Source organism: Pelodiscus sinensis, chromosome 1 (genome assembly GCF_049634645.1).
Source record: "Pelodiscus sinensis isolate JC-2024 chromosome 1, ASM4963464v1, whole genome shotgun sequence".
NCBI lineage: Eukaryota > Metazoa > Chordata > Testudines > Trionychidae > Pelodiscus > Pelodiscus sinensis.
This window is the reverse complement of record NC_134711.1, coordinates 28,512,420-28,533,144: the sequence shown is the minus strand read 5'-3', so window position 1 is coordinate 28,533,144 and position 20,725 is coordinate 28,512,420. Positions and strand designations below refer to the sequence as shown.

At 39.9% G+C, this 20,725-nt stretch overlaps 1 protein-coding gene across 1 annotated transcript in view; it reads right to left on the bottom strand.

The window, feature by feature from the left end:
- The window catches only part of LOC102463469 (sucrase-isomaltase, intestinal-like), a 91,466-nt gene that overhangs the window by 9,158 nt on the left and 61,583 nt on the right, over nucleotides 1–20,725 (bottom strand). Inside the window, exons 16-21 of the mRNA XM_025183243.2 lie at nucleotides 18,574–18,722; nucleotides 13,291–13,375; nucleotides 8,345–8,401; nucleotides 5,998–6,128; nucleotides 3,638–3,726; nucleotides 3,177–3,226 (exon numbers count right to left, since the gene is read on the bottom strand). Of these exons, the coding sequence (XP_025039028.2) occupies nucleotides 3,177–3,226; nucleotides 3,638–3,726; nucleotides 5,998–6,128; nucleotides 8,345–8,401; nucleotides 13,291–13,375; nucleotides 18,574–18,722 (561 nt within the window). The remainder of the gene's footprint in view (nucleotides 1–3,176; nucleotides 3,227–3,637; nucleotides 3,727–5,997; nucleotides 6,129–8,344; nucleotides 8,402–13,290; nucleotides 13,376–18,573; nucleotides 18,723–20,725) is intronic.

Below are 20,725 nucleotides of genomic sequence, written 5' to 3'. Positions count from 1 at the left end.
GCTGTGGTGGACCCCATGTGGCTGGAGCAGCCCTGTTCCCAAGCTGGGCGGGAAACTTATTCAGCCACAACCAGTTAACCGGAACCCTACTAATTTAGGGTGATGCTTTTATATACTTATAGAGGAATATACAGCATACTTATAGAGGAATATACAGCATAATGATAAACTAGGCAAATATAACTTAGATAGGGCCACGATAAGGTGGGTGCATAATTGGCTGGATAACCGTAGTCAGAGAGTTGTTGTTAACGGTTCTAAATCCTGCTGGAAAGGGATAACAAGTGGAGTTCCTCAAGGGTCTGTTTTGGGACCCGTACTATTCAATATCTTCATCAATGATGTAGATATTGGGATAGAGAGTACTCTTATTAAGTTTGCAGATGATACCAAACTGGGTGGGGTTGCAACTTCTTTGGAGGATAGGGACATAATTCAAAATGACCTTAGCAAGTTAGAGAAATGGTCAGAGGTAAACAGGATGAGGTTTAATAAGGAGAAATGCAGAGTGCTCCACTTAGGAAGGAACATATCAGTTCCATACATACAAGATGGGAAGCGACTGTCTAGGAAGGAGCATGGCGGAAAGGGATCTAGGGGTCATAGTGGACCACAAGTTGAATATGAGTCAACAGTGTGATGCTGTTGCAAAAAAAGCAAATATGATTCTAGGTTGTATCAACAGGTGTGTTGTAAGCAAAACTCGTGAAGTCATTCTGCCGCTCTATTCTGCACTAGTTAGGCCTCAGCTGGAGTACTGTGTCCAGTTCTGGGCGCCACATTTCAAGAAAGATGTGGAGAAATTGGAAAGGGTACAGAGAAGAGCGACAAGAATGATTAAAGGTTTAGAGAACATGACCTATGAAGCCAGGCTTCATGAACTGGGCTTGTTTAGTTTGGAAAAAAGAAGATTAAGGGGGGACATGATAGCGGTTTTCAAATATCTAAAAGGGTGTCACAAGGAGGAAGGCGAAAATTTGTTCCTCTTGGTTTCTGAGGACAGGACAAGGAGTAATGGGCTTAAAGTGCAGCAGGGGAGGTTTAGATTGGACATTAGGAAAAAATTCCTAACTGTCAGGGTGGTCAAATATTGGAATAAATTGCCAAGGGAGGTGGTGGAATCTCCCTCTCTGGAGATATTTAAGAACAGGTTAGATAGACATCTGTCAGGGATGGTGTAGACGGAGCTTGATCCTGCCTTGAGGGCGGGGGGGCTGGACTCGATGACCTCTCGAGGTCCCTTCCAGTCCTATTATTCTATGATTCTATGATTCTATGATACAGTGAGGACTCCCATATGTTGCAAAGTCACACATCTGTCATACATTTATAATTTGTGATCTAGAATGATTTTTTTTACTTCAGTATACTGGTAATAAAATCTTAACATTGGAGGTTACCAGAATACAAACAGAAATTTCAGACAAGGATTTACAGATACAATCATATATGAGCAATGAGAAATAGAAGCACCACTAAGTCAACAATCATATTTGCACAGTTTCCAATTTAATATAAATCTGTTTGCTCTTTTTCTGTAGTCTGCCTACAGTAAATATCTAAATACAGAATACAGAAAACTAAAGTAATCTTCTTCCTTCTTTACATCATGTGAAAATGCCATTTTTTCTTAAGACAACAAGATTAAAGAAGTGAAATTGTTCTCAGTGCATCCAGAAGAAAAAAATTAGATAATGAACCGTGAACACTGGGCAGCATTTGCTGTAATACACAAGAAAATAGCTGATATCTCTCTATATTTTCAAGAACATTAAAAAATACCCATCAGTTTATTATAATCTGCCATTGCTCCTAACAAAACTAATTCTAGGAACAGTATCACTTTGCAAATTAAATATAATTTAATTTCTCCAAATAATTTCTACTGATGGCAAACTTTTGGGAATGTATGATCTGAAAACCATGCCAACATTCATAATATAGGTTAAAATAGAGACTAAGTTATTTTCCCATCTTCTTAATTATTTCAGTCTTCACTAATATACCTGGTATGTCTTAAATATTTCCTTCCAGAGACTGCAATTATAAATATGTAATGGCATTTACAAAGTACATACTGAGCATAGGCAGAAGGGAGAGGAGAATCATTTCAGTTTATAAGAACACAGCTTAATCACCCCCCTAGACTCAAGAACCATGGAAACAACAACCAAAAAGCTGGGACCAACAGAGACAATAAGATCTGCTATACAGTGGAGAGACCAGAGATGGAGAAAGAGGACGAAAGGCCTGGAATAGCAAATGGGCAACATTCTTGTACCAGCTGTCTCTGAGAATGCAACCAGGAGACAAAAGGAGACTATAAGTCCTGGACCTAAAATGTACACAGACTCAAATTAATAGAAAGGTTCATAAACTGATTTGTTTTGTTTAAAAAAACAAAACACACACAAAAAACAGGTGGGACAGTTAGGAGAAGCAGGCACTACTAGATAGACCACACCGAAAAGTGTTGACAAGATAAAGGCAATCTGTATAACTTGATGAAGTAGATCACTAGTTATTTTTATAACAGAAGCCATAACTTTTTATATAAAATACGAGCTCCTTTTGAAAACTCATTTCAAAGTAGTTCTCAGTTAATACTTAGATTGTATTTCCTTATCCATTTTTTAAACACAGTGACACTCAGCCTTTGTTTCAAGAACTGCATGTGATCAGCACTTTAGACACTAGCTGGTTCCCAGAACGATTCCATGGAATACCTTTCACAGGAACAAACACAGGGCTAGAAGTATTGAGTAGATGATAGCATGAAACTCACTGAGCTTTCTCCTGTGCCCCCTTGGAAAGACGGTTAAAAAGATGCAAGCATCTCCTGCATTTAAGAGTAATACCCCCTTTCACTCTGTATCTAAAAGTAAGCAAGTGAATGTGGGGAAAGAGATTGCCTCTCTTCCAGCAGCTGTACCTGGAGAAAAAGGAGGGGAGGTGAAGCATGTATTAGCAGGGGCATATCATGACGACTCCTCAATACATTATATATTCTAGTGGCATGGCATGACACAAATATTGCAATGCAATATAACAGTGTGATTATTTTGAACTTTCTCTAATTTTGTTTGACAAAGTGGTTCACCAGCTTCAAATGTTGAATATCAGAACTGTTACAAAGTTTTTCAGAAATAAGTACCAAAATCCTTATTGCTACTTACTTCACTGAATGTATATTTGGCCAAGAAATAGACTTCCTTTTCAATAGAATCTGTCAAAACACAGGATTCATAATATTAAGACATATATATACACAGTTGGATTTACTGGTAGCTGGCTAATAAGAACAGTCAGACTTTTGGGATGACTCTTCAAATGCTACCTATACATCTTCAGTTCTGCAATAATCTAAAATAATTTCATAGGAAACTTAATTAGTATCTTTTTATGCCTGATGTGCTTGTTCTGATCTCACACCATTATTATAGGAGTGCAGTGACATTATTATAGGAGTGCAGAATCACTCGTGATTAATACCTGTGAGAGACCAGAATCCATTTTCCTGTCACACCAATATGAATCAGGAATAATTCCAACTAAGTCAGTGGAGTTACACTGGTGAAAAATTGGTGTGAGGAGAGTCAGGATGGCTGACTGCTTTGCAGTAGTATGACAAACTTACCAATAGAATCACCATCATCCCAGAAGAGGGACCCAGAGGCTTCTCCTCGTTCATTCAGAGCAATTATAAGTCCAAATGGATTCAGACGGCTGAGGAGAAATTCAATTAGAAGGATTCATCAATATGGAGGTACTTTTTCACCCCCCCCCCCCCAGTGAAGAATAAAACTAGAAAGGTAATTTTTACAAATTATTAAATCAGATTTTACAACAAATAAAATAGACCAGAATGCCCACATGATCACATAGGGGGATCCTTTGCTGGAGCTGCTGAAGAAGGCAACACCTTCTGTTGTGGAGGGAAATCTCCCTCAGAAAAGTTGCTGAGAAAAAGACCCTGCCTTTTTTGGCAGTTTTGATGTGCCATCTGTTAGGTGGTCGGCAGGATGATTGAGGTCCCCCAGGCTCAGTTTGGCTGCTGCATTGTGTGTTGCAGCGTGACCGTGTCTCCTGTCCCACCTTTACACTGGCTTTTGAGGATAGTTCAGGCCAGGTTAATTATTTCTTGGGTTCTGTTTGTCTGGAACTACCATTTTGCTTTGGCTATATGCAAGCCAACTCTTGGTATTAGGAAGAAATTTTCCCCTACAACTGATTGGCTAAGCAATTAGGGCCTTTCTACTTTCCCCAGAGTATTTCGTAGTTCCAGGTAAGAATGGAAGGAATGTCTAAAGTTTACTCTTTTGCCACATATTTATTGCAAATATTAAATGATTGGGTGGCCAATACAGCAGAGGTAGATGCAGGACCCATTTTTCTTTCTAGTCCCAACTACCAAGCTGGGAGTAGCTTTTGGCTGGATCCTGCACTGAGAGGTCAAGATGGTAGAAAAGTTTTAGGTCAGTGGGGCCGTGTCCAGACTCAGGGGTTTTTTCGGGAAAAGTAGCCTTTTCCCGAAAAAACTTCCCCTGCGTCCAGACTCAAGCCGCGTTCTTTCGAAATTATTTCGAAAGAACGCGGCTTTTCTTTCGATGGCGGTAAACCTCATTTCACGAGGAAGAACGCCTTCTTTCGAAAGTTCCTCTTTCGAAAGAAGGCGTTCTTCAATGTAAAGAGGCCGTCTTCGAAAGAGAGCATCCAGACTCGCTGGGTGCTCTTTTCGAAAAAGCGGATTTCTCTTTTGAAAGATCCGCCTGCAGTCTAGACGCGATCTTTTGAAAGAGGCTCTTTCGAAAGATGCTTTCGAAAGAGCCTCTTTCAAAAGAAGCCTGCAGTCTAGACATAGCCTGGTTCTCAAACTTTTTACTAAGGCCACCCAACAAGTGTATTTCCTTTCTCTCTTTCTCTCACCAATGCACCGTTATATATGTGCACCTTCTGCCCTGGCACTGCAATCCTAATCCCAGCCTTGTTTGGAGGATAGGCCATATAGTGAGTAAAGAGTGGGCCCACCCCACAGTAGTAATTCTGTGACATGGGGCTGGAGCTAGTTCCCAATTTGTGGCACTGCAATCTAGCACATCTGGCTGCACTCTTACACATATTTGGCTTAGCCACCCTGATGTCATAATATCTAGCCCTTGAAGAGGTGACTTATCTAGATATTTGCCATGACTCACTGCAGGTTTGGAACCCACCCTCTGGGAAATGCTGTTCTAGGAGATTTACAGATTGGGGAACCCACTGTGTGGGAATTCATATAACACAAGTACAACTGGTGGGATAAAGACTTAATCCCCTATAGTGCCAGGAGTTGGCTAAATGTAGTTTCCCTTATTTACAATATACTTTGGTTTCTATCTACTCACATTACATTGGACTACTGATTGCCATGTTGCTCGCTTGCCGACCCTATTTTCCTCGATTGTATGCCAATATAAGGAAAATTGGACACACTGCTCATCACATCAAAGTCTTATTCCCATCAGCATCTAAGTACATAAACTTGATTTAAAAGTAAATTTTGTAAACTGGGGATTCCAAGCAGAGATGGCCAAATGGTATATTTTAGCTTTGTTTTAAACTGAAGTTTAATCTTTACACTGGAGGGGTTTCTTTTTTATTACGGATGAATACTTTGTTTATTTGAAGGCCTTCACCATGAGAAGAATAAAGCCAGGCTGCTGTCAGTGATGCAAAGGGGGGCAGTTGCCTCAAGGCCCAGTGATTCAAAGGGACCTGGGTCTCAGTGGCCCAGACCCCTTTAATCACCACCAGAGTGCCACGCTGCATGGAGGACTGGCTGCCTCTGACTCCACCCCTTCTGAGAGCATGGAGCTGCTCCCTCGCCTTGCTAGGGGCCCATAGAAGCTGTCAGCTCCCCTGAATAAAGCTATTATTTACTCCTTTCCCTTGTAAAAAAAACCTCTGAACAGACAAATGAGATATATTCTTTCAAAATATTTATTATGTGGTAGTTACCTCAGAGTAGTAGTTGTGGCTGGTGCCTGTGTTGGCAAAATGTAACCCCCACGGAGAAAGAGTGGGATCTTGTCCAATGGAGCATCAACACTAACAAACCTTCTGTGCCAGGAAACTGGCACTTTATCACCCTACCACAGAAATGAATGCCGTTAAAGAGCTTTTTATTTTAAATCCAGATACTTTCATTAATTGCTATAAAGCAATGAAACAAATTTGTATTTACACTGATGTAAATGAGGTTAGAACTTAGCCCCAGAATAACACCATCAAATTCAGTGGCATTTATGCATAAGTGATATACCAAAGACAGAACAATCATGAACAAGTTACAATGACTCATCTTTAAAATTTGCCATTGTTCAGTATCTTGTGAGAAACTTGTGAATAATCTCTGAATTGTTACATTTTTTCAGTCTTTGAGGCAAGATGATACCATACTAATTCAAGAAAACCATGCTCTTTGTCAGAAAAAGCCCATTCAGAATGTCCTAGGCCATCACTTTGACCATACCACCACTCTTTTTCTATATTTTTATAGGATTCCTTCTCTTTATCATATCAAATATAAACTACTTTTAGGTACATTGATGACCCACTCCCACCCTACTTATCTTTTATTCTGTACCAAAAAATTGACTCCTGCCTGTGATTGGCCATGAAGTCAGCCTTGTTTGTTACATTTTCAAAGAACTGCATTTGTGCTGTCTCCCATGCTGCATATCAAGCTTGGGCATAATTCCCTGTAGATATCAGCTTAAGCCAATTGATTTTCCTCCAATATCCTCCTTAAAACTCTTAGGTGCTGCCACAAGAGTCAGCTGAGATGTGGGCTATCATGGTGCGAGGTGGTGGGAGTTGAGAAACAGAACTGTTGAAATACTTTTACTTGGTTCGATGACAGTTTGAAAACACTCACACTCTCTCTCTCATATATATATATATATATATATATGGTTAATAGAAATGTATTGTTGGGCCTGAAATGAGAGAGTTTTAATTTTGAGCTTTAACTTTTCTAAAAAAAAAAAAAAAAAAAAAAAAAAAAGCTAAAGAAAATTGAAAGAAATTTCTAAACAAAAAAATCCAAATGAAATTAAAAATATCAAAATGAAATGGATTTTTTTCAGATTTACTTTAAAAAACACAATTTGGTGAAAATGACATGTTTTTAAATGCAGATTCAGTGACACTGAAATGTGTTTCATTAAAAAAAAAAAGAGAGTTGTACAAAACATTTCTCCGAGCTCTGTTAAGGTGTGAAGTTACCAATGTGAGCTGAAGATACTCCGAACCCTGCAGGACTATATCCTTATTTAAGGAGAAAGGGAAAAGATAACTTAGACTCTCATCCTGGAGCCAAGGGATGAATGTGGAAAAATTCCCCTATCGAAAAAAGCTCCAAGTGATTATTCTTTAAGAATAAAAATGTCTAAGGTTCCAGATGAGTAACATTTTTCTCTGTCCTCTATCTGTAACTGCACTGGATAGTTAGGTGGGTAATCATTTTTTTTTTCTTTTCCCCAGTTAGTCAGTGTAGTGCAGAAGTATTTTTGGGGGAAGGCAGGGAGAGGAGGGGTTTGAACTCTCAGGCTGAAATTTTCAAAGATGTTTGCTTTGGTCTAAGTCTGCTCATATTGAAGTCAAAATGAGTTTCATCCTTGACTGCAGTAAGAGCAGAGTTAGGCCACTTCAGAGGACTTTTGGAAATTCAGCCCCTAAGCAATAGAACTATTTATACACTAAACACAGAGCAAACACAAAACACTTACAAGGCTCAAGATTTGTGTTCGAGTGGAATGAATATGATTACTTGTTTGTTTTCTGTAACTTGGATTGTTTCAGACTTCTCAGAGACGACGTTTCAAAAAGAGGCCTCAGCCTCATTTGTCAGATTGTCCTCTACATTTTTTTAGTGCCAAAAATGATGTTGTGTGCAAAGTTTTGTATTGCTGTGTGCAATCTTGCAGTCAGGTGTGCAAATAAGATAAATATATATCCACCTGATTTGTATGCATGAAAGCAGTGTAGCATGCAAATCTGAAACTCATGAATGCAAATAAAAATAGAAACCCTGACAACTGTAGGCATGATTTTATAGGCTGCTCTTGAAAATGTAGCCCTCTGTGTCTTGGTGCTATATAAACCAAAAATAGAAAATAAAATGCTACTGAAAGCTGGGTAATTTTCTTGCTCAATTAGCCAGCCTGGTGCAGAAGTATTTTTTGTGTATTTCTTCACTTGGAAAAAGATATTGCTGAATAGTGCTCAGAATTAATTTTACGTAGACTATAACATTTTAATCATGTCCAAACTATAAGAAAAAGTAAGATTTTAAAATACATACTGTATAGTAGTCAAACCAGGATGCTTCAGGGAAATATACATCCACTGATCTTGCTCCCTGTAATTGTCAAAAGTAATTAAGCTATTTTCTCACACTTTTGGCAGTACATTGCTAAATTAATATTTTTGTTTTACGCTTAAATATCTGTATACTCAACAGCCCTTTTACAAAAACATCTTGGATATTAATAAGTGTTATTAATGTAGCAATATATTAGAACTGACTAATCTAGCAGGGCTTGCCAGCTGCCCACATCATGCTGAGTTTGGCTCATTGCAAGTCTATTGAATGAGTCCATGGCATTGTCAGATTAATTATTTTAGCTCTGTATCCTACTGCAGGCCCTGTAGACATCAATGTATATGACTTCAATGGGACTAATCTCATGCTTAGAATTTTCACACACGTGTCAGTGCCTCAGGATCAGGTCCTTAGACTAGATAACAGTATGAGATTACAGAAATATTGATGATACTATTGGAAGGGAAAGGCCTCTTTGGGAGAGGTATGTATGAGATACCCAGTTTGGAATGCCTGATTCCTCCTGGCGGGGCAAGGGGAAGTGACAGGAAGCAAGGGTACATAGATCTTCTGCCTAGGATTCTTCTTTAAAATCTTCTACAGTGCCATTAAAAATTATTACTTTATATTTGCTGAAACGTTTATTATTGAGTTCCGGAAAGAAAGTTATGTTCGTTGTAAAAGTGCTTAGTACAGGATTACTCTGGAAACTGTTTGAATAAATATAAGTAGATACATATATTCTTGGATCAAAATAGGTTGTTATTCTCATGTATAAGATCCCATAGACTCTCCACATGCACATCTCCCCCTTTGCATGCAGAAGCAAGATTCAGCTGCCAGGGAACAGGTGCACCATAGAAGCCAAAGGTGCCATGGATGAACATAAGAACTGCCATAGTAAATCAGATCAAAGGTCCAGCAAGCCCAATATTCTGTGTTCTGACAATGACCAATGCCAAGTGCTTCAGAGAGAATGAACAGTACGAGAAGTCATCAAGTGATCCATCTCCTTTCAATCCCCGTCTACCACAGAGCCACCAGTTTGGGGTAGGGATATGTGTATTTATTCCCTTGGGGAGAAATGTCCTTCCTAGAGTCCCCCTTCATGGGTAGTTTACAGTAGGAGGAGATGATCTGACCCATTAGTTACATACTTTTATTATATCCCTTCTTACTCATCTCCTTTCCAATATAAGCAATCTTACTCTTTTCACTGTCTCTTCAGATGAGACTTTTCCCCATGCTCATGATCATGCTTGTCACCCTTCTCTGAACTCTCCATGAACTTCCCCCAGTTAATCATTAGCTATTAAGAATATTAGGGATATTTGAAAATGAAGGACTCCAAGCAGGCTCAGAAAACAATCTCCTCTGGTGGCAAAAATGATTTGATACATATGAATAATAAATTTCTCTTTGAACTTCAGAGACACAAGTTCAAGATAAAAATACATGACAAACAGCAGCCTGTTTGGGAATAGATCTACAGAGGATACAAATCAATGGGCAGCCTCTGAAAACACCAGTTGGGTTGAGCCAAAGAGGCTGAAGTACCTCTGGGGTGTATGCAATGCCAACAAGCAGAATGAAACCTGGGACTTCTGGAGCTTAGTACAAGAGCCTTTACGGTTTGAGTTATAAGCCAGCTAAGCTTTCAGCTAATGCTGTAGAACTCACTCGTTCTTTCTCTCTGCAAGTGGTTTAATTGCCACTACATGGGACAGTGAACCACCATAACCAGTAGGGTGTGTGAGTTATACATAGGTGCTCAGCAGCTTCAGGATCTATTTAAAGGTTAATTTCTTTCACTCAAAACTCACGCTGGGTACATTTCCTCCTCTCTGAGGGTCTGTCTTTCCTTAAGGTTCAATCCCCCTTCTGTTCCAGTTCCAAGTGAGGTACGGCCCTTCCTCCCTTAGATCTGCGTTCCTGTCTATCCCCAACTATCTCTGGCCTATAGGTTGGCATTCTTCACAGGTCATCCCTAGTGGTATCTGCTGCCCTGCACGAAACTATTTATTACAGGTAGTCCCCGAGTTATGTGGATCCGACTTATGTCGGATCCGCAGTTACGAACAGGGATTTTCTCGCCCCGGAGGACTCGAGCGGCAGGACGCCTGGTCCCGCCGCCCGCCTCCTCCGGGGCGAGAAAAGCTGCTCCCCGTCTCCCTGGTCTGCTGCGGGAGCCAGCAGACCAGGGAGACGGGGAGCAAAGCGGCGCAGGACCCGGGGCCGCTTCCAGATCAGCTGGAAGCGCTGCGGGTCGGGCTGGGTCCTGCGCGGCTTTGCTCAGCGTCTCCCTGGTCTGCAGACCAGGGAGACGCTGAGCAAAGCGGCGCAGGACCCGGGCTGGACCCGCGGCGCTTCCAGCTGATCTGGAAGCACCACGGGTCCGGCCCTGGGTCCTCGGCCGCTTTGCTCAGCGTCTCCCTAGTCTACAGACCAGGGAGACGCTGAGCAAAGCCGCGGAGTACCCGGGCCGGACCGCGGCGCTGATCTGGAAGCGCCATGGTCCGGCCCGGGTCCTCCGTTGCTTTGCTCCGCGTCTCCCTGGTCTGCTGGGGGGGGATGCAGCTAGTGCCCCCCCCCCAGCAGACCAGGGAAATGTGGAGCAAAGCCCGGGGCCTGTGGTAGAGCAGGTGGGGCGCTGCCGGTTGGTCCCGCAGCACCGCTCCTTGGCGCTACTGGACCAACCCGGCAGCACCCCAGCTGCTCTGCCCCAGGAGTCCTGATTCAGCCGCGGCTGATCAGTTTCAGCAGTGGCTGAATCAGGACGCCTGGGGCAGAGCAGTTGGGGTGCTGCTGGGTTGGTCCAGTAGTGCCGAGGAGCGGCGGCGCTACTGGACCAACCCAGCAGCACCCAAGCTGCTCTACCCCAGGCGTCCCCAAGTTAGCCGCTGCTGAAACTGACCAGCGGCTGACTATAGGAAGCCCGAGGCAGAGTTGCTCTTCCCCAGGCTTCCTGGAATCAGCCGCTGATCAGTTTCAGCAGCAGCTGACTTGGGGACGCCTGGGGTTCTTAAGTTGAATCTGTATGTAAGTCAGAACTGGTGTCCAGATTTAGCGGCTGAATCTGGATGCCAGTTCCGACTTACATACAGATTCAACTTAAGAACAAACCTACAGTCCCTATCTTGTACGTAACCCGGGGACTGCCTGTACTTGTAATACCTGCAGCCATCTGCCACAACCTGCAACCTCTCCCCTCTTCTACAACCCAGGTGCCCTCCATTAAGTCCCATTGGGTAGCTAGCAATTAGTCCAGGTGCACTGGACACCTGCCACCTTGTGATAGGGAAAGAAATCCTCCATACCTCAGAACAAGGATTGCAAACTATCCTGCTCTGGAGCTGGTACTTCAGACTCAATGGTAGAAAAGAATGAGTGGTTCTAATGGCTTCATACAACAGGAGAAAATGCCCTGTGCATCTACAGGATAGTGCCTTTTTAAAACCAATAAGATTGTAACTAACCTCCTTACAGAGAGACAAAGCAGCCACGTCTAGACTGCATCCCTCTGTCAACAGAGGGATGCAAATCAAGCACATCGAAATTGCTAAAGAAGCAGGGATTTAAATATACCGCGCTTCATTAGCATAAACATGGCCACCGCTTTTTTCCAAAACAGAGTTTTAAAAAAACCAAACCAAAACAAAACAAACACACACACACACACACACACACACACACACACACACACACACACACACACACACACACACACACACACACACACACACACACACCCACCCACCGGCAGTCTAGATGTGGATCTGTTGAAAATAAACCCTTTTTCGACAGATCCTGAATTCCTCAAAAAATTAGGTTTACAGGATCTGTTGAAAAAGGGTTTATTTTCGATAGATCTGCATCTAGACTGCGTTTTTTGAAAAAAAACTCAGTTTTGAAAAAAAGCGGCGGTCACGTTTATGCTAATGAAGCACGGGATATTTAAATCCCTGCTTCATTAGCAATTTCTATGTGCCTAATCTACATCTCTCGGTCAACAGAGAGGTGTAGTCTAGACACAACCTGGATGAGGTGATATCATGTGTTAGACCAACTGCTGTTGGTGAGAGAGACAAACTATATAGACCTGAAGAAGAGCTCTGTGTGGCTCATCTGTGTGTCTCCCTCACCAACAGAAGTGGGTTCAATACAAGATATTACTTAATCCACTTGTCTTTCTAATATCCTGGGACCAAAGGGATACAATGCTATATTCAAAATTGTCATTATGAGATTAACAGAATGACTTTGATTTAATTTGTATTTGATGTTAGGAATCTCCTAGCATATTCTTTCACGCAAGTTCTTTCAGAAGTTCCAGTTTCAAGATTTTTTGGCCAGTTTTAATTTGGAGGTTAGTTTAACAGTTCTGTCCACAAGCAGGCAGCCATTCTATATCTGTTTCTCCTTCACATTTTTTCCTTTTCCTGCTTCCAAATTCTACAATCCCTTTCCTGCTACAGATGGCACCATTCAAGGGTATCTTCCACGTGAGACTGAGCAAGTAGTTTGTGTATACAGTAGGCGCTTTGAAGTAGGAATAAGATCCTCCGGAAAAGGGCACTTTTTCCGGAGGATCGGGGCCAGTGTAGACGTTCTTTTCCGGCTTTTCTAAAAGCCGGAAAAAAGCGGCGGACATTTTTATTTAAATGCCGCGGGGGATATTTAAATCCCCCGTGGATTTCCCTATTGCGATCGCTGAAATTAACATGCCCCTTCCGGAAAAGGGGCCAGTGTAGACGTAGCCTAGTTGTACTTTCTGTATACCTAGGTCTGTTTGTGAAATTGAGTGTGGATAAAAAAAGTGGATGGTGTAAATAAATATATACTCTCACAGCATGTGATTTAAAGCCCTGAACATTATTACTTTCTTTGCTTCCTATATTATACCATTTTAAAATTAGAATACTTGCCTCTTGAAGAACTGGAGCTATCATAAAAGCTGGTCCCCAAAGGAAAGCTGTATCTATTCCATGAGTCTGTTGATCAGCAGTAAATCTAGATTTGAAAGAAAGATACCCTTTATTAATTCAAATCTGATATTTTCAAAGACTGTATGAAATATTTTCATCCTATGATATTGTGCTCCATCAATATCCGGATACCCAACCTGAATTCCTGATGAGAGAATCTAGATGGGTAACCTAGTGCCAAGGTTACACAACTTAGATCACAGGTACATACAATACCTGAACTGCCACCTCCAGGTAAGCCTGAGTCTGCTCAGACTGACCCATTGGCAAGAAACATCCTGCTGTTCTTCCCACTGCCTCAATGAAACTCTAGTAGGGAGCCTAAAGCACCACTTTGGCTGCCACACATTTGGACTCCAGCCTATTCTGGATTTGTGTGTCGTACATGCCTCAGGGGTTCAAGAGAGCCACTTGGTCTTCAACACTTAAAAATGCCAATTTTAACTCAGATCTGCCAGTAATCTGGGCAGAAAAGTGACCTGGAGAAAATGCACAAAGAATTCAAAACTCTGCTCAGGTGCAAACATGATATACATGATTTCTAAAGCCTTCCTCCCTGATCCAGCCTCAGACTCTCCAACTCCCTCCAAACTGTACCTCACATAAATATATATAGGCTTTTGCTGAACAACATTACCCCAGCAGGCACAGAGTTGCTGGAAAGCTCTCCTGTAGCTATGCTAACTTCAGCATTCCTGAATTCATTGATCTGAACATTCAAGTGGAAGAGAACAGACACAGGGACAGATTTTAAGTGGCAGACTGCAACTTTATTAAAATGTTGCATCGGAGAGGGGCACTATTCGCCTATCTGTCAAGTTTGATACATTTTAGAATACCTCTAGCATGAAGACATTACTCCTCAAGCAAGACAAACATCTGTGAATTCTAAGATAAATTTAGATCTGTTCCTGGATGCTTGTGGGACCCATGCACTGACCCTGCAAACACTGAAAGAAGGGCAACACCAAATAAAGAGGGCAGATGCACTGCTGGGGGGAGCACATGGGGCAACTGCCTCAGAGACTGGCAATTCAAAAAGGCCTGGGGCTCTCAGGTGCTACCACTGCTCTGGCAGCAGCAGTTGGAACCCGGGCCCTTTAAATCACTGCTGAAGCCCCGCATGGCGTGCTCCTGGTAATGCTAAAGGCTGGAGAGGGAAGACTAGCTACCAGGCTAGCTACCACCCCTTCTGCCCAAGGTCTTGCCCCTTCCAGGAGCATGGAGGCTTGCCCAGTGGCCTAAAAATTCTGTCAGCTCTCCCGGTAGAGTATCCACTGATCCTGACAGAATCTACATGATTATGGAATGTCTATCGTCTTCTCTGCACACATTACCTCTGGGCCATCTCTCCAACAACTTCCATACCACAAATCCTGTACATGGGTCAGAGACTGCCATTAGTCTTCACTAAAAGGCTATATCTGTTGGACAACTGAATTTAGTGGGTGAAGCCAGTCTTTGGTATGCTAAAGAAAAAGCATATCAAACCACTTAAAGTTTGGGGATGGGACTGACATCAGAGACCTTCCTGAATTCTATGAATTCAATGAGGTTTGCCATGAAAGCCCTTAAATCACTTGGGCAAAATATATGTTCAGTTAATCCTATAGATAACCATAGCCTTGTTCCATAATGAGTGAGACACCACCTGTGGGTTTCTGCTAGCACACAGTGCATGTTTCTGGAATCTATTGTCCTGAAAACAAGTTAGAGCATCTACAATGCCATTTTTTACCCTGTGCACACTTACAGTACATAATGAATAACAAAATGTGATATAATTCAAGTGACCGCACAGCCTCATTACTCATGCCAACTTTGCTGAATTTTTATTCACTACGTGAATTGTTTGGTTGTCTAATTGTCCCTTGAGGACCTTTTCAGTCCTTTTTCTCTCCAGTCACTCACATCTCCCTTAGATCATGGATAGAGTTAATGAGCTACATCTGCAGAAGAACTTCCACAATTTTATGCATGCTCTAACACCTGCTGACACTGTAGGTGAACAGAAGACCATTACACACTGTGAAACTGAGGAAATGAACAGCACTGGAGACAATCTTGGGGATCTGAAATTTTCAAGTTCATACAAGACTTCCCTTCTAAACTATTCATTTACATGCGATCCTGGTACTCTCTAGTGGTTGAGCTAGAGTCTCTGTAGCCTGTCATGATGATCTCATAGCTACAGGACTTCAAGTGAAAGAGGCCTATATTTTCAATGTTTACAGTCCCCAGATGCATATTGTTATTATTGGAAAATAATGTCTCAACTGAAAGTCAATGAGGTTCATATATGTCCTTCCAAACAGAGGATGCAGTGCCTTTCATGGAAAATCGAAGAGGAGCTGCTTCTATATCCAAGGTGAAAAAGAGAACTGTCCTCTCATTGGAACATGATGCAGCACACAAAGTTATACTGAAGAAAAACTGAAGCTTAACTGAGAGTATGTTCAAGTATTTATGGCCTTCTTTACAAGTCTTTCAATCTACTTTGCCTAAATTAACAGACATTTGTCAAATGGCTGCAGAAACTGACCAGATCTCTGACTGCCATACACAGAGCTGGTATTACATAATTGATTCTTCATACTGAAGTAGTGAAGAGGTAACACTACTAAATTTTAAACACAGTCCTTTAACAGTAAGTACTTTCTCTGAATGAGAACGCAACCTAGGCTCTTTAAAAAAAATGGTTTTTGAAAGAGAGAGAAAAAGGGGAGGAAGAGGAGAAGACCTATATAATAGGCAGCAGCCCAGATGACTAGATGATCCATATTTAGTCAGAAAGGTCAAAATATGAGAGAGAGAGAGAGAGAGAGAGAGAGACCGACCAATACACACACACACACACACACACACACACGGGAATAACCAGTTGCATGCATAGTGATTGGGGCACTCATATGGGATGGAAGAGAACCTAAAGTCCCTGCTCCATATCTGGCAGAGTAACAGGAAAGTATGAGTACCTAGTAATAAGTGGGCTATTGGGTATTCTGAGGTGTCTCTCTCATTTTGTTCTTCCTGACTAACTATGATCCAGCACTTTTGAGAGAAACATTTTAATCAAAATATTTCTGACCAGTTCTAACAGTGTCATTGATTTCCTTCAGTTATTTCAAAATTTCTTGTGACACTTCTAAAGTTTCCATATAATGACTCTACATGGCCTTATTGTCTAGGAAAGGATTCTCTCAGTGGTGTCTGTGTCATCATAACACATCATATCAGATCCTAAAGGAATTGAGCATTGTGGCAATTCCAAAAGAATTGAGTAAAAGAAGCGTGACAATTGCAAAACAAAGGCAAATGTACTCAATGTTCCGTATTTGAAAATAATGGAGAGTATATTGAGCTAAAGGTTAATGTGCCTGAGGGCTTGCTCTAAGCTCTACCTAATTGGGTGTGTGACAGAAAACTTTCAGTAAGAAAGTTTGCTGGATAAATAAATTTATATTCTTATGAAAAATTAAACATTCTGCAAGAAGAAGGGATTTAGGAAAAGAGCCCATTTATTTTCCTTCCTGCAAAAGTCCCATACCTCAGACATATGAAACAACAAGCTATAATTAGGTTTTTTAACATGGTGTTTTTATAAAGGTGATTGTTTCAACAGACTGAAAATAAACAACCAGGATATGTGTTTGAGCTCTTCAAAGTGCATGTCAGGAGACTGTCATACACCAGGATTTTTAAATCTGTTTTTGATATCTCATCTTATTATACAATAGCCAATTCCAATTAAAACTTTTGTAAATGTTCAGAGCTTTCTGAATTGTATGACTGTTTTAATAGCTAAGATTTTTTATTTTTTTGAAGACTTACCCTCATAAATTTGTTTTTAAATTTTACTTCTAACCTTGACAGTTTTTTATTTATTAAACAAGTTTTCTTTACTGTTGATTTAGCTGTAATATTATTAATACAATGATACAAATATCCTATGCCAAAATGAGAGGAAGTGAGAAATCATAAGGGAGCAAATTTATCAAATGAAGAAGATAAAAACATTTAGGTATTTAATTTCCACATGCAAATAACCAGTTATTTGGTCTGGTTTGGTATACAAAAATCACAGCTGATATTGCAATCATGAGCATAAATTAGGCATGCAAATGAACTCACACATGTTGAAAATGTAGGCCCTTTTACTCATTCCCCAATCTATTGTGTTTCCCATTGTCTATGACAGACAGTTAACCTATACACATTCCCACTGTTTGATATTGTCCCATTCTTCTTCTTCTTCTTTTTTTTTTTTTTTTTGCTATTAACAAAGTCTTGGATTTGACATACACATACTGTGTAGTCTTTAACACTATTTGTTATAGACCTTCAGTTCAAGTCCTTTTCTAGCTGTTGAACTATTGAATTCTTTTATAATTTCATTGCCTCAGTGTGAAAGCAGAATCCAGCAGTCCACAGATGATGTATATTATTTGCAATAATCACATGGCCAGCAATAACTATTGCTGGAGAGGACATCTTTCACAAAATAAATAAAACACCTTTCACAGTAAGTCACAAATGTGGTTTTCATTTTTTTCTTCTCAAAAGAAGAACAAGACAAAGTAAACATTTATTCTATTGTACTTAATGATTCTGTTTACTTTTTCAAGAAATATCATCTTGAATCCATAGATCTTTTTTGCTCTACAAGTACCTACTGAAGCTATGGGATACTTGCAATAGGAGCACATGCCCAGTAATAAGTGTCTGTGGAATCAGGCCTAAACCATTGATACCATAAACAGGGAATAGATAGGACTACACACTTCACATCACTGAAGACTGTATGAGGCATTCTTTTATTAATGGACATTAAATTAATGCTACTACCCAGATATATATATAAAAAAAGCTCTAGTGGTTACAAGTATGCATATCAATACGGTTAAGCAATAATATTAAAAATAAATATTTGAAGCATCATAAGATCATTCTATTAAACAAAGATCTAAAAACTAAAAACTTTCCCCAGCTGCTATTTATTTAAGGGGAGGAAAATACTGCTTTTAAAGAAAAATCAATGTAAAACATTGCATGAACTATGCTTTTTTTTTAAACTGTTTTACTGTAAACTGCTCTTGTTAAGGCAGAGGAATACAAATCATCCTGATTACCATTATCAAAATAAACATAAAATAACTTACATACTGAATTTGCAATACTTCCATGCATAAAATATGACAGATAGGAAAGAGACTGATAGCTTACTCATGCATTAATCCTCGTACCACTGTGTTTCCATAGACATGAGAATGAAAGAATAAGGTGTACAAATAAGGCAAAAGTGTGTATCTAATCAGCAGTGTGGATCGAGATATCTCAGCAAATTCTGCTCCGAACACTGCAGGATCTTGCTCCTACCAAAGAGAAAGTGTTTTGGTTTGCATTTAAGTTTACAAATATGCAGTTATGATTCAGCAAGTAGCCTGTTAGGATTTAAAGAAAGTTTCTATGGCTATGAACAGTCTACAACTGAATGCTCAGTGTAAAAAAAATATAAAGTAACAGAATATAAAGTAACAGAGGAAATTCTTTTGGCCAAAACTGCAGAGACAAACCTGTATGAAAAGTGCCATATTTATGTGCTTTTATGGCCTTTGGATGAAACTGGACTCCACTAAAGTCAGTAGCAAATCTCTCACTGAATTCCATTAATGGAAAATGTGTTACTAAATTTCCTGTCCTGCTTTGAAAATCTCAATTCTCATTCCTAAAATCTATATATAACAGACAGGACTTGTATCTTTAAGGTTTTATCCAAAAAACACTCAGAAGGAGGAAGAGCAGATTCAAAAATTCTATCTACATTCACTGGCTATTGTTGACTTGTGCTATTCAGTGGATTTTTTCACTCTTGTTATTTTCTGAAGTTTACAGAAACTATGGACTGAGGTCATGAAAAGGAGTCATAAGACTCCATATTTGTTTTAAAAGATTCTCCCTAAATGATTCATTTTCTCTTAAAATATGGCATTAAAAATTCTTGGAATGATGAAACATAGAAGGAACAAAAATAATAAAACTTTGATTTTATATTATATAGTATTTTTCAAACAAAATATTATTAAATCATGCAACATCCCTGTGAGTCAGACAAGTCAGATGCTTGAGATAAAATTGTAATATTACACTTAATATTAATTAAAATTAAATATTTACCCTCTCTCATATATACATCTACATTTGTCAATAATCATGTTTCGTGCTAGTCTCTAAGTACTGGAACTGTAGTTACTTTTTAATAGTGGAATATTTTTTACCACTTGGACAGCCATACTATACAAATATTGTCTAACAATAGTTAAAATAAAAAACAACATATAGTCTAGTAGCATCTTAAAGACTAACAAAACATGTAGATGGTATCATAAGCTTTTGTGGGCACAACTCACTTTTACGCCTGTCATCTGAAGAAGTGGGTTGTGCCCACGAAAGCTCAAGATACCATCTACATGTTTTGTTAGTCTTTAAGGTGCTACTAGACTATTTATTGTTTTTAAAGTTTTTCCTTTTATAGATTAACTCGGCTACCCCTCTGAAACAGTAAATATCGTCCATCACTGAGTCACTAAAAGCTCCTGGCAAATCACACTTTTTTAAAAAATGAAAAGAATAACTGTTTTATTATTTTAATAGTATTAAAATAATTCTATTTGCCCAATTCACTTCTTCTTGAATTTGCATGTAATAATTGGGTGGGTTGCCCAAAAACACCACGTGGACCCTATTCTGCCATCCTTACTAAAGCCTTACTCCTCAAATGGATCCATCAACATTAGGATAGTGGAATTGGGACGTTGACCTATTTACTTGTGAGTTGATATGCTACAGCCTTCATGAAGAATGCACTTACGTAGACTTATGTTTATATTTCCCATATATGCACTCAGGTTTGCTGTGCAAATTAATTACCAGCCTGCATATAGACTACAAATATACTCTGAAGTAGGTCAAACACAATTTTACACTGTCATGCACAAACGGGTACATGCGAGAGTGCAAATTGGAGCTATATAAATCTAAGTACAGTGGACACCACTACACAGAGAATATTTACCCATAGTAGTATCTGGGGGGAGGAGGGGAGAAACAGACATTTCCTGGTCTAATTATAGAGAAAGACTTTGATATTTCCTGTATCACTGGATAACAAATGTGAGAGCAAGTCCTGACATTTTAGTAGCAACCATTGTGCCTGTTTGCATGTGCAATCTTTAAAGGTACAAACCCATTTGTGAAGGCAAATGTGAATTCTTGTGGGTGCAAATATTACACTAGCCTTTTAAAATCTGTCCTTGCAGCAAAATGGAAGTTAATTACCACAATATTAACTCAATCTTTGCACATTCCATCTTACTAT